General features: G+C 33.9%; 1 protein-coding gene and 1 long non-coding RNA gene across 2 annotated transcripts; both read right to left on the reverse strand.

Annotated features, from left to right (window-relative positions):
• Positions 1 to 5,907: 5,907 nt before the first annotated feature.
• Positions 5,908 to 6,551, reverse strand: LOC110103142. The gene has a single exon (XM_020831733.2). It carries the CDS (start codon positions 6,504 to 6,506, stop codon positions 6,048 to 6,050), a length of 459 nt encoding a protein of 152 aa, XP_020687392.1. The 5' UTR covers positions 6,507 to 6,551; the 3' UTR covers positions 5,908 to 6,047.
• A 3,450-nt stretch (positions 6,552 to 10,001) lies between these two features.
• LOC114581376 lies at positions 10,002 to 10,758 on the reverse strand. The gene is made up of 2 exons (XR_003703312.1): positions 10,512 to 10,758; positions 10,002 to 10,166 (listed from the first exon to the last, which is right to left on the reverse strand). It is a non-coding gene; the product is annotated as an uncharacterized LOC114581376 (long non-coding RNA).
• Positions 10,759 to 14,255: the final 3,497 nt, after the last annotated feature.

A 14,255-nucleotide genomic window follows, 5' to 3' on the forward strand; every position in this document is an offset into this window, starting at 1 on the left:
TCTGGTCCTTGACCACCGCTGGGCCACCGTCTGCCAATCAACCACGTACTACCAAACCTTTGTCAGGTAGCTGACCACCACTGGATCACCGCCTGGCTACAGGCTGACGTCAAACCACTACCTGACAGACGAGCACTACCAGACCATCGTCCGGCCGCTGAATGACATCAAACTTCCACCTAACCGCCGACCACTATAGGACCACCGCATGGCCGCAGACCAACGTCGGACCTCCACCCGGCCTTGGATTGTAGTCGGACATTAGCCTAACTGACGACTGCTACTGGACATCCGCTCGACCGCCGATAGGCGTTAGACCTTCACCCAGTCGCCGCCACTATCAAACTTCAGCTTGGCCGACATTTGATCTCTGCCCAACCACCAACACTTGCTGGATTTTCTCTCAGCATTACTACTAGACTCTGGACTTCCGTCATTGACCATGATCATTACAAGCTCCCAAGTACCTATACGAAGTTCGACCAACTCTCCAAATTATTGTAATTTCGCCATCTCCAAGTTAAGGAATGTACATGTCAAGCTTTGTAACTCACTCGATGACAATGGAAACTTCTCACCTGAGCAAGGCCCCACGAATTTTCCCTTTTTAAGTTTTCTACGTAAAAAATTTCTACTATTTTCTCACTATCTCGACTATATGTTTGTGTCCTGGATATTTATACATCGCTAGCTAGGACGAAACTTTCTCTCACTCTACCGCCGCGAATATACTATCCCGCAATAATAATATTATGTTTAAAAATATATAAATGGATTTCTTACATTATGGCCTTTTGGCAATATTTTTAACACATTGCAAGAAATTTTTTGTGTAATGTAACATCCTAATACAAATGACTATCTCAGTAGAACAAAATATACTTTTTTTTTTTTTTTTTTTTTGAACTTAATATTCACATGTTAGACATCCATCCTCAATTGCCTTTGTTCAATCTCTGAAACCACATTGCCTGTTCATGTGCCAACTACCAGTGTGTCAAGGCTTCATATTATTAAACTATTGGTGGAAAATTATATTACTAAAAGTTTTTTAAAATCTTATCTAGATTAGTTTATGGTCATTAGCATAATATTATAAAAATATATAAATGGATTTCTGACATTATCGCCTATTTGGCAATATTTTTAACACATTGCAAGAAATTTCTTGTGTAATGTAACATCCTAATACAAATTAATGACTATCTCAATAGAACCAAATATACTTTTCTCATAATGATGTTGGCCAAATTCACACTAATATTAAGGCATCTCTCTCCTAATCGCTTTCTACGGAAGGCCGACATATTCATTGTGTAACATATACATGTTAGAATTATTCTACTTCCCATATTAATGTGGAGGGCCAAGTCAATGAAACGATGAATCAAAATGTAAAGAGAAATAAAAAATAATGATCTGCAAAATATAAATGAACATGGAGATTTACGTGAAAAACTCAAATTTGAGAAAAAATTAATTAAAGGGTAAATATTTATGAAAATTTTTTATTTATTTTATATCCAAAAAGATTTTATAATTTTTTAATAAAATGCAAGGTTTTTTCAAAATTTATTATAGTTCTATTCGGATTGTCATTTCGGATAAAATTTCGGAAAATTAGATTCTTCGCGTACCCGATTGAATCATCTCTCAGTAGTCTCTCACTTCTCTTAGCTCTCTTGTTGGCCAATTCTACGGCCCAGAAATAGACAATACGTGTACGTTTCTTGTCGAGTATTACTTTCTGTTAGGCTGAGATCTTCATCGAGCACTGTACTGATGAGTGAGATATGAAAGTAAGTTAATGCATTAAAAGTTTCGCTAAGTTAATAATCTACATAAAAGAATTCGTGGCCAAATGTTTAAACAAGAAATTTCATTTAATATTTCTTATTTTATAAACTTTATGACATTACTTTAGGATCATCCAAACACAACAATGGCATCCGACCACCATCATCACTAGATTTCGATCATTTGAACATCATCACGCGACTTTGATCATTTGATCATCATGACCCAACTCCTGTCTTTCAAGCAACGTTGCTCGATTACAGCCATTTGACCACCATCTCATGAATCAATCCACTAATCGTGGTCGCCCTACTAAACCGACATTTGTTAACTTTGTCCCTCGTCATCACTAATATTATCGACACATGCCATTGCTTGTAACTAGGGGTGTCAAAATCAAGTTTTGGGTCAGGTTTGGGTCGAACCCGGAACTGACTCGGGTTCAAACGGGTCGACCCTAACCCGACCCGATTATGTAAACATGTCAGAAATACGGATTTGGACCTGACTCGTAGTGTTACCGGGTTAACCCGACCCTACATGGTTGACTGGAGGATGGCGACAATGGGGCAACAGGAAGCTCGGACGTGAGTGCCAGCTGGCAAGCTCGGGTGAGAGTGCGTGGGCAGCCTCGGGTGCGCGTTGGCGGGTTCGGGCAGCCTTGGGCGTGCACTGGCAGTTTCTGGCTTAATGCGGGTGGACGTGGGCAGCAACAGGTGGGTGCGCGGGAAGTGCAGTTAGGCTCGAGCAGCGCTATCAGCTCATTTCAAATGGGTTTCCAGGTCACCTAGAAACCCGATGGGTCAACCTGAACCCTACCCATTTATTCAAACGGGTCGAATCCGGGAACCCGAACCCGACCCGATCCATTTTGAAATTAGTCATGTCTAATCCGAAATTTTCAGGTCGAATTCGACTCGGATTTTCGAGTCGTGTCAAATATTAACACCTCTACTTGTAACGCTAATGCATACTGCTGACCTCAACATCGACAAACCGCTGACTTATTGTGGTCCCCAAAAATGTTGAGACACCTCACGCTAATAAGGTTAATGTACACATCAATTTTTTCACACAAAAATTATAGTTTCCCTTGTAACTCATCAATTGAGTATAGTACACATTTATCACTCTAAGTCTGATGTGCCCCTACGGCCCTACACATAATCAAATAAGAATAATGGTGATTAACCGTACTTAAAAGATATTTATCTTCCCTAATCAATCTGATCAAGACACTTTAATCTGCTTTTAAGAACTAGCTTACAGCTGTGTGGCTTTATTAACTTTTTTTAATTAGCAGCTAGATTAGATGAAATGCTTAATTTAGGCACCTTTAGAACTAAAGCTCCCAATGTGTAGGCAGTGCTTGATCTTTGGTACAAGTTTCAAGAACAAAAGATAGCTATTTTATATAGATGACCAGAATTCAAACATTGTAACTGTTCCATGATAAGCATTCAATAAACCTATCTGGCTATGAACCTATAAGACACCTATGCCAATTGCATGTGATAATATTCTGTATAAAAGCTAAAATCAGTACTTTCTTAACAAATTTTCAACAATTAGATAACCTCCATATTATATGGTAACCATACTATCTAACTCAAGTTAAGTTAACATTGTAGCTTAAGGCTTCATTTGGGTCAACTTCCTTACTGCTTATTAAAGAATGTTTTTAATATCAAAATTTTAAAAATAGTAAGAAAGCGGTCCCAAATAAAGCTTTACTGTTTCTTAAAGCAGCTTTTTAATAAATTTTTTTTAATTTTTTACTAAAAAACTGCTTTAAAAGTAGCAAGAAAATCGTCCCAAATGAAGCCTAATTATTTTATTATTAATTACTATTAATATTATTATTATTATTACTTAGGAATAAATGCTTGCATGTATTGATATATTATATAAATTATATGGATTTATTTATTTATTTTAAGATTAATATTATATATTAAAATTTATATTATACTAATTTAAAAGTAAATCGAAAAACTTTTACTTATTTTGTTACAATAATAATGATTTATAATTTGTATTTGTTAAAATAAAGATTAATTAAAGGGGGTGTGCCCTTTGGAATTTTAAGATATTATTATATATCATATATTTTTAGTTTAGTTGTCATGAAATATTAAATTAATGGCCATCCAAAATTGTAGAATATAAAATTATGGAAATCTAATAAAAAATATTGATGATAATTCTAAAATAGCTAATTTTAGTCCCATCAAACAATAATAAATTTATAGCCCCATGTACAATCGACTTGAATCCGGTCAACCTAAGTTGGACTTGTTTAATAAATAGGCCAAAAAATTAAACTCAAATCCAATTCTCTAGAAACCCAAATCCTACCCAATAACCCAAAATTAAAAATATTTTTATTAGCTTATTAATTATAAATTTTAAGTTGACTAGTGAAAATAAGAAGATTATATCAATAAATAAAAAAATTTAAGAAATAAATAATTGAGTCAATTTCGTCTCAAAATTAGTTTGATAGGTCAACCCGAACTTGACCCGTTTAATAAATAGGTCATTATGGACTATTTAAATCCGACTTGTTTATTAAATAGGTAAACCCGATTCCAAAATTTTTTGATCGGGTTGCCCGATTGAGTCATTTATTAACATCTCTAGGAAGCACAAAGGAACAATGTTAAAAAAGAATAGAATAATACAAAATAGAATATTAACTTAAATTAAAAGACTAGACTTAAAATAAGCAAAAATACATCCAAAAACCATATAACAATCATCCTATAAAATATATTAATAGAGCTCATTCAAAAAAGTAATTTTTTAGAATTTTTTAATCACTTTCCTTCTTATTATTCCTATTAAAGATCATAATATTTTTTAAAATCTTTATTTAACTAGTGTGACTGGTTTTTAAGAGTATATACATCGAATAAAATCATAGAATACTTGACAGTTCTATCCAATGTTTTGAAAACCGGACCAGCCGGTTCAACCGGTTGAACCGGTACCCGGCTGGCCGGCCGGTTCGGTTTTCAACTGGAACCAGGCAAGCAAATGATCGGATTTGAACCGATCGGACCGTCGGTCGGACCATGAAACCGGCAAACCGGAAACTGGGCGAGAACCGGCCAGTTAAGCTTAAACTCAATTTATAGCCGTTTGATTGAGATCATGCGGTATTTTATGTATTAGTAAAACATTTAAAACTATAATAGTGTAAAACAGGAAAAAGTGTAAACCTAATTTTATTTTCTACTGCTTCCGTAACCCTCCCGTAACTCCCGAAGCCGTCCGTCTCCTCCGATTCTCTTCCTTAGTCGCTGCAGCTCCTCCTTCGTCCATGAGTGGATCATTGGCCAACTTTTTCTTTTCTATTCTTGGCGACGGATTTGCGTTCTTCCTTCATCGATTCAGCGCCGGTAACATTGATTCTCTTCTCTCATTGCTATTTTATTTTTTTATTTTTTGAAAATTTCCTTTTATAATGTTGGCTTTAATTCTCATAAAGTAATTAAGAAATAAATTACTGTTTGAATTGGTATTTTCTGTTTCGCCCACACCGAGGAATTAGGTTACGAAAATCTTTTATGTTTTGATTAGGGTTCAGTGGAAGTTCGGGAATTTAAGCCCTAAACTTTTATTAGCCATTAGTGAATGCATTAGAGGAAAAATTTTCTTTCATTTTATAAGTTTTAATAATATTATTATTTATTACGTCATTCGGTTCGACCCCGGTTCGACCGGTCGAACCGGTCAAACCGTGAACCTCTCCTTCTTCCGGTCCGTTGTCCGGTTTTCAAAACCTTGGTTCTATCCAAATTGGCCAATAAAAATGAATATATATTAATTTAAAATAGTGTTGATTGATCAATCTTAATAGAATAGAATTATTCTTAATTCTTACATAATTTTAGTTGGAAAGGGAAGATTTAGTCATCCTCATTTGGCCATCATTGCGCTCTCTCTCTCTCTCTCTTCCCATGATAATTCAGTAGCTTTACTTCATATCAATGAGTAGTCATTTTGCTCTCTCTCTCTCTCTCTCTCTCTCTCTCTCTCTCTCTCTCTCGCTACTCAAAAAGTGCAGAAGGAAATGAACTTTACTCTATCAACATAATTGCTTCCTTACACACAAAAAATATATATATTCAGGAAAATAGCAAGAGTAATTAACATTAGTAGGACCACGCATCAAACAAAATGAAATTAAAATTCAAAGAAAAAAAGAAGAAGAAAGAAAAGGCATTGAAGATCGGATCACATAACTACAAATCATGCCCCATCATCTCAGATATACTATCAAGGTGCGGCCTCCACACCCCCACCCTCCCCCTTCTTCTATCCCTCTGCCTCTCCACCAAAACTCTCTCTTTTATCATCTCCACCCTTCTCCCCTCCTCTCCTCCCATCTCCCTCCTCCTTGCCCCCCTCGCCCCCGCCTTCCCCGAAACCGGCATAAGAAAGTAAATCTTTCCACGCTTGAGTTCCGCCGTGGGCGGTAGAATTACCGACTCCCGAGAGGCTGAAGCTGTGGAATCATCATCAATGGATGCGGGGGAAGGTGGCTTGCGGAGGACGTGATTAGGGTAGGCTCGGGTGATGTCGCCTGCTTGAATGGCATGGCTGATCTCTTCCACGCGGCCATTGGCATGGACGATACGGATGACATCAAGAGCGCCGCAAGGGAGGATGCATGAGATGCAACACCTTATTGCCTCCTTCATGTTGGATTTAATTAGAGGGTGAAGAGGATGGGTAGTGCAAAGGAGATGAATGGGTTTTTAAATAGGGAAATGAATGCACATGAGAAAGGTGCTATTTAGATGAGCGTGTATTATTTTAGACTGCTCAAATTAGTTCAGTAGTTGGGAGCTTCGACTTTCATCACATAGGGAGTTTTTTTTTTTTGAAATATTTAGGACAATTAAAACAAATTTGTAGATATATCACATACGTAAGACTCGAACTCAAGATATCTTGGTTGGTAGCCAAAGCCCCTAACAAACAAACCAAAATGAGCTTTATTGGAAATTTATTTTAGTTTATTAGTTGAAAGCTTCGGCTTAGATCATTTATAGAAATTATGAGTTATAAAACTTCCATATTATGCCATTTGCATAGATTTACTTTTAATTAAAATTCTCGCAAAATTTTAAAATAGTTTATTATGATTTTTAGAATAAAATTTAATTATAATTAATCTAAAAGCTTAATTTATTTTTAAAATTAGTATAATATAATTTTCTTATATATTACATTCATCTCAAAGTAAATCTAATAACTTCAAATTTTTTAAAAAATATTTATTTCATCCTTCGAGTTGATTGAAACTCCAATATTTTAATCTAATTTTTTTCGGTCTCAAAATTATTAATCTAACTAATGTTAGAATCTGACTATTTAATAACCTAATGAAATTATGATATATTAATTAAAAATATTAAATATTTAATTAATGATAATTTAGTTAATATTTAAATAAATACATGGTGATTTCAATCTTTCTTTTTATAATTGATTATTGTCACCATCAACTAGCTCAACAAAACTGTTGACATGAAGATGCCATCAAAATAAAAATAAAAAAAGCAAGAGTTTTAGCTTTTCTTAGCACTAGGCATCTAGATCCATAAAATAATGTGAATTAGATTTCTATGCGAAAATCGGGAAAACAACCATAGGACATTGTGTAGTTGCAAGAATCCTCTAGCTTTTGAAGTTTTTCAAAAGCAACCTACCCCTAAGCAGTTAGAAGGAATTCAAAACAAACTGTCATATAGATAATTAAAAAGAGAAAAGAAAACGAAAAGAGTGTTTGGTTATTGTGCACTTTAGTTGCAAAATTAACAAAGGCGAGTAAGACAAGTCTGATGTAACATAAAACATAAATCCTCAACATTTCTAATTCAAGTTTGAGGCAAGTGCAATTTTATGTTCTACTTGTCTCTATGCCATACGAAAAATCGTAATTGAGAAGTTGTGTGGTTCAGTGATATCTTGATAATAGTGTTATTTTGATAAAAATGCATCGATGAAACACGAAAAATTTGGCTCACTCGTATACTAATTAAACAATGTTATGTTATCGAGAATGATCCATGGTGATTTCAATCTTTCTTTTTATAATTGATTATTGTCACCATCAACTAGCTCGACAAAGCTGTTGACATGAAGATGCTATCAAAATAAAAATACAAAAATGCAAGAGTTTTAGCTTTTCTTAGCACTATGCATCTAGATCCATAAAATAATGTGAATTAGATTTCTATGCGAAAATCACTTAAAGGGGAAACAACCATAGGATATTGTGTAGTTGCAAGAATCCTCTAGCTTTTGAAGTTTGTCAAAAGCAACCTACCCCTAAGCAGTTAGAAGGAATTCAAAACAAACTGTCATATAGATAATCAAAAAGAGAAAAGAAAACGAAAAGAGTGTTTGGTTATTGTGCACTTTAGTTGCAAAATTAACAAAGGCGAGTAAGACAAGTCTGATGACATCCATAGATAGCTTGAATGGTTAAGTAGCATTGACGCGGGCTATAGTGCATTTCTTGCTATTGTGACAAGCAAGAGATTCATCGACAAGGACTGCAGTGAGTGATTCGTTTATTCTTGAAAGGCTTTTAGAAGTAGGGCAACTAATGTTGTTATTACAACATTTACAACAATCAAGATTTGTATCTATAAAGAGCATAACGAGCTTATCCATTTCAAACTAACTGAAACTATTTCTTGCTCTTGTTGCCTCAAATATTTATTCCCATAACTCATTGGCCTTCACTTAAATTTTGCAATTTCATTAACACATATGGTACCTTTGTGAAATTTACATGATACTAGAAAATTTGTACAAGCTCTTGGAGTACATATTTTATTTGTTAAAGTAATATTATGTTATACTTATATGATATAATAGTACTTTTTGTATTATGATATTTGTCTCATATTGTTTAATTTGTAATAAATTATGTATGATTTTTTAATGCTTCGTGTTATTTTTAAAATAGCACATGTCACACTATACACTATAACTCCACAGGACCTTTGTGTTAGAGTGTGTTATTCATCATTGATATGTACGAGGCAACATCATCTATATTAGTAGCCAACTATGATCCTTAGCTTTATTAGCCATCTTATGTTTCGTTTCCTCCTTGCAAAAAGAGATTTCTCTAAATTAAACGTTAGGGTCATACAAAGAAATACTCAAGGCTTGAGGACCAACAAGGGATACTAACAACGATGATTATGAGAATGATGATGATAGTGATGATAACATAGGTGGTGACTTTTATTGTGAGCATCATCATGAGGTTGGCACCCCATGTGGCCTTCATGGTGGTGAGTTCACTGAAGATGGAGCTTTTGGATCATTCTATGGTAGTTGGTACCATGATGGGTACTTATGTTGGCTTTTAATCTGGCTAGGAAAATGGCTCTTAATACCAGCTTGGCCCCTCAGTTGAAAGGCACTTGCCTTTTAGACAAGCTTTCTTGTTTGATTTATAAAGACATTTGGGCTTGACCTTGATGCAACTATGATAAAATGTAAGTCTTCAATAGGTCAATCTTGACTCCATGAGGTTTTCAATAGCCTTCTATAAAAGGCTCATTGTGGCCTTTAATTGATGGGAAGCTTGACACAGGTGTGGCTTCAATTGTCGCGGTCCTAAGAATGAAGATATCTTGAGTTGCAACTTTTTTTTTCCAACTTCTATGAACTCATCTTGATTTAGAAGGCCAAATTTCTTAGCAATAATGTTAGTTATCTTCTTTTCATCGAGTTTTTCTGCCACTTGTTATAATCTATATGTATCCTACTGATGATGCCTAAAAGGAGAGTTTACTAATGATTTAGCTAACTATTCTACCTGTTTAATCAATAACCACAAAGGAACAAGCCACAGGAGATAAGTAGACCTTGAAGACCATCCATATGAGCCAAGGGAGATCAATGTATCCCAAATATTGAAGACTCATGAAGGTGAACCTTCCAAGACCCAAAGTCACGAGCAATTATTCCGTGCGGACACCGGATGGTTCTCCGGTCCTCGGTACCGAGCGCGGTACATTTTTGAGATGACGTGACGCATTTTTATTGGTCTCCGGACGCTCTCCGGACTCCACACATAATAATAAATCCAAAGTCACAGGACTAAGTAGTACTCTTATCAGAAGCATGTGTCTGCCCATGCGGATATTGGCAATTTGGACCAAATGGAAGAGAAAAAAATCATAGCGACTAGGATTTTTATTAGGAAGGAGAAGCAGATAGAAGCAAGGTCCAGTCACAAAGAACTCCTCTTTTAAGATACAGGTGCAACGATTTCATCCCACATTCTGTTTCCAATCAGTTGAATCTATAGACATATGGGATCTATTTAGCTGCAGGAAAAGTAATACGTCGTTACTAAAGCTAAACTACTACTTGTTTAGTAAAGAAAAAAATAAGTAATAGGAAAGAAATCCAAGCCAATGAGCTGAGATACTCACTCACTGAAAGTTCAATTGACGAAAGTGTAATTGATATGTTCTTCATAAGAACTACAGCAGTTTTCTAAAAAAAAAGTTATCTTCTGCCAAATCAAACAACTATATTATAAGATCGACAATTCGAAACAACAACTTGCAGTAAATTCCGCTAGAAAATCTCGAAAATAGGGTTAAAAGCAGAAAAAAGAGGTGCGATTGAAGGTTCCATGGAAGGAATAACAAAGAAAATTTCTGTACCTGGAGGCGGCTCAATTGATAGCGTTCTTTCCAGCCCCATTTCTTCCTCTCTCTCCATCTCCCTCCCTCTCAGCTCTCCCGGCGAAGCAATAGAATGCAGAAAAATTACTGGAACTACAATAAAAATTGTCTTCTGCGTCCCGCTGTGATGGTGTGAATTTTGTGCTTTCAAAGTTCAGGAGAAACTTAGAACGTCCAGTGACAAAAGGCCAATGGAATTTACCAAACGAATACACCTCACAGGATAAAGATTTTTAGGTAGGAACACGTTAAACATATATGAATATATTTATTTATTTTAATAAAATCAAGTTTGATCGAAGTTAAAAGAAGAAGAACAACAACAACAACAACATCAAGCCTTTATCCCACTATGTGGGGTCGGCTACATGAATCCTTTTTCTCCATTGTGTCCTATTAAAAGTCAAATTCTCGTTTAAATCTAATAAAGAAAGGTCATTCCTAATATTTTCTAACCAAGTCTTTTTAGGTCTACCCCTACCTTTCTTAACATAAGTCAAATCTAATACCTCTACTCTTCTAACCTGGTCATCGCAAGGCCGCCGTTTTATGTGACCAAACCATCTAAGGCGACTTTCTCTAATCTTATCTTCTACTGGAGCTACTCCAACCTTTTCACGTATATGCTCATTTCGTATCCTATCTCTAAGGGTAAAGCCACTCATCCACCTGAGCATCCTCATCTCTGCCACACTTAACTTAGTATTATGCTTCTCTTTTAAATTACTCTTTTGATCGAAGTTAAAAGAGTAATTTATTTAATCTTTTTTTTTTGGGAGAAGATAAATATGGAACGTTAAATTTAAATAACATAATATTATGATTGCTTGAGACTTTTTCCAAATCTTGTAGAAGCAGCCAAGCTGATTTCGGGTCCATTTGGGAAGTCTTTTTTTATTTCTTTTCTATAATGTAGTTTAAGAATTTTTGTACTAAAATTTTATTTTGAGAAACAATAATAAGCCGTTCCAAACAAAACCCTCAACAGAAGCTGATAGGTCATGTATTATACAAAAATTATCTTGATCGAACACAAATCTCGATATATATTTGAATGGAGAAGTTTCTAATTAAATTTAGGATAATTCGAACTCTAATTTTAGCGATTTTATAGTCAAATTGAACGTTTCGATGGAATGAACCCTTCAATGTTGAAAGTGATATGCTCATATCCAAATAAGCCAAGATTAAGCAATTGAAATATAATTGATGTTGAATATCATCAAGTTTTATGATGAATTCTAACTATTTTAAATCTAATTAATGCCGAAATTCACCAATCTTGAACTTTAGCTACTAATAATTGCATGAAATTCTAAGTAATTTAATTAACTTTATGAAATCTTAGGTGGAGAATATAAATAAGAATACTTAAGCTTCGTTTGGGATGACTTTCTTACTGTTTTTTAAAACAGTTTTTTAATTAAAAAAAATTAATTTTTTCCTACTAAAAAATTACTTTAAGAAGAAATAAAAAAGTTATCTCAAACGAACCTTTAATCTTATAATAAAAACTCTTGCACAATTTTTCTAACCCTGACCTTCTTTAGAAAACAACCACCAAGTCCTTTTTTATTATGATTTTTCTCCCAGGATCAATGAAGATATTGAGAAGCTTACTTGCTATGAGATCACTCTTAAAAGTATGACGCGTGTTTTGCATGATTTCTTCATGTCTTTAGAAATTCACGTGCAATAACTCATTAGTTGTAAGCTATTTATTTATTTTTATTTTTTTATTGATCATCATTTTCGTGCGAGCATCATATGGCATTATGATGATCTTTAAGCTTAAATTTTGTGATCAAAATAATATTACAAAAAATTGAAAAAAAAAGGCTTTAAATATCGGATCGGCCAGTTTAACCGGGAACCTGCCGACTGGCAAGTTCTGGTTCACTTCAAAGCCGGTTACGTAGAGAACTGGAAGTTCCGGCGTTCCGATCCCAGTTCACTTTATAGCCAGTTTCGTAGAGAACTAGAATTGGACCGTGTGAACTGATGGTTCGACCGCCGAATTGTGAAACCAATACACATTTCAAATAATTGAGCGGTTCACGCAGAAAGCGTTTTGAGTCATTTATATAAGATCATATGGCTTAGAATTAAAGGAAAGCTTATACAGTTATTCGAAACAAAAAATCCTAATATGCTTTGTTCGACATCTCACCTACTTTTTTAATTTCTTCTTGGAAATGTTAACAAAATTTACAAAACTTTGCAATTTCTTTTTTGTTTTAATCGGTTCTTATGTTGATTACTTGAGTATGTTCAATTGTTCACAATTTCAATTTTCCTAATTTGAACTTTTTGCCTTTTTTGGATCTCCTTGGATAAGAGAAAGTTGCATTGAGTTTTTAATTTTTCAATTCTAGTTAGTTGATAATTATATTGTAAGATTAGGATGCTTTCATTTTTAATATTGTTTAAAATTTGTTGTCAATGAGAATGTTGCATTTTCAATTGTGGTTGGTTTTCCTTCATTTGATTATGTTTAATTTTTATTATATATTTGCAAATAATTCTATCATTATTATAATTTTTAAATATAATAAGTATTTATTACGTAATCCGATTTGACTCCGATCGAATCATAAAACATCTTCTTTTTCTGGTTCATTGTACGGGCCGATTTTCAAAGCCTTGGAAAAAACTATCTACTCCCTCCTAAGCACATGTACACCACCACAACATGCATATAAATTAATATAAAATAAGTGTTCAAATTATAAGCACAATCTTTAAGATGCTACACTTAAATCTATTAGATCAAAGATAGTATGAATCAATAATACATATTCTATAGAGACCACCTACAAGTCTAACTAATACATAATCTAATAATAAAGCCATTGAGTAAGTTATAATAATAAAACTCAATATTATTTATCTACTTGATCACATAAGCTAATTAATTAATTTGCTAACAACACTAGTTAAGCAAGTGTAAAAGAGGGGGTAAAAAATGAAGAAGCAAGGAAAGAAATGCTTATGTGAGATTAATAGACTTATAAGCATAATGCTAATATATTCCACTTAACAATTGAGCTCAAGATTATGCATAACAATCACCATTAAATAATTATGTTCAAGAAATTATAAGAATAAATGAATAATTAAATATGATATAGGAAGTATAACTATAGAGTATAAGACATAATAGTTTTTGTAATATCTATGTTAAAGCCCTTCTCCAACTTACAAGAACATTATCTAGAATTTGATACTATAGATCCAATCTCCGAGTAGGTAGAAAAAAAATTGCAACCTTTGTACTCCTTTTAATGGATAAAGTACAAGCCCAAACACCTAATTCTTATGGCCAGACTACCGACTCCCTAAAATAAGGAACCTTAAAATCAAAGTTCTCTTGAACCTTACAAACCATAAATGACTATAATCTTACATTTACACCTTAATCTCTATTTAAATAATGCTTTGTTTGGGACTGCTTTTTTACTGCTTCTTAAAACAGATTTTTAGTAGACAATTTTTAATTTTTGTGCTAAGAATCTGTTTTAAGAAGCATGAAGAAAGCCATCCAAAACAAAGTCTAAGAGATGATACATAAATGAACTAAAATTTATAAGGGATTTAATGAAAAACACATTACTAATAAGTGAAGGCTTAAACTAAAAATATTTTGATGAACACTTCAATTTTCTTCTCAAAATCTTCAAAATATTATCATGAAAGCACACAAATTTGATTTAGCATTAGATA

This window comes from Dendrobium catenatum, unplaced genomic scaffold, assembly GCF_001605985.2.
Source record: "Dendrobium catenatum unplaced genomic scaffold, ASM160598v2 fragScaff_scaffold_1684, whole genome shotgun sequence".
In the NCBI taxonomy this organism is placed as follows: domain Eukaryota; kingdom Viridiplantae; phylum Streptophyta; class Magnoliopsida; order Asparagales; family Orchidaceae; genus Dendrobium; species Dendrobium catenatum.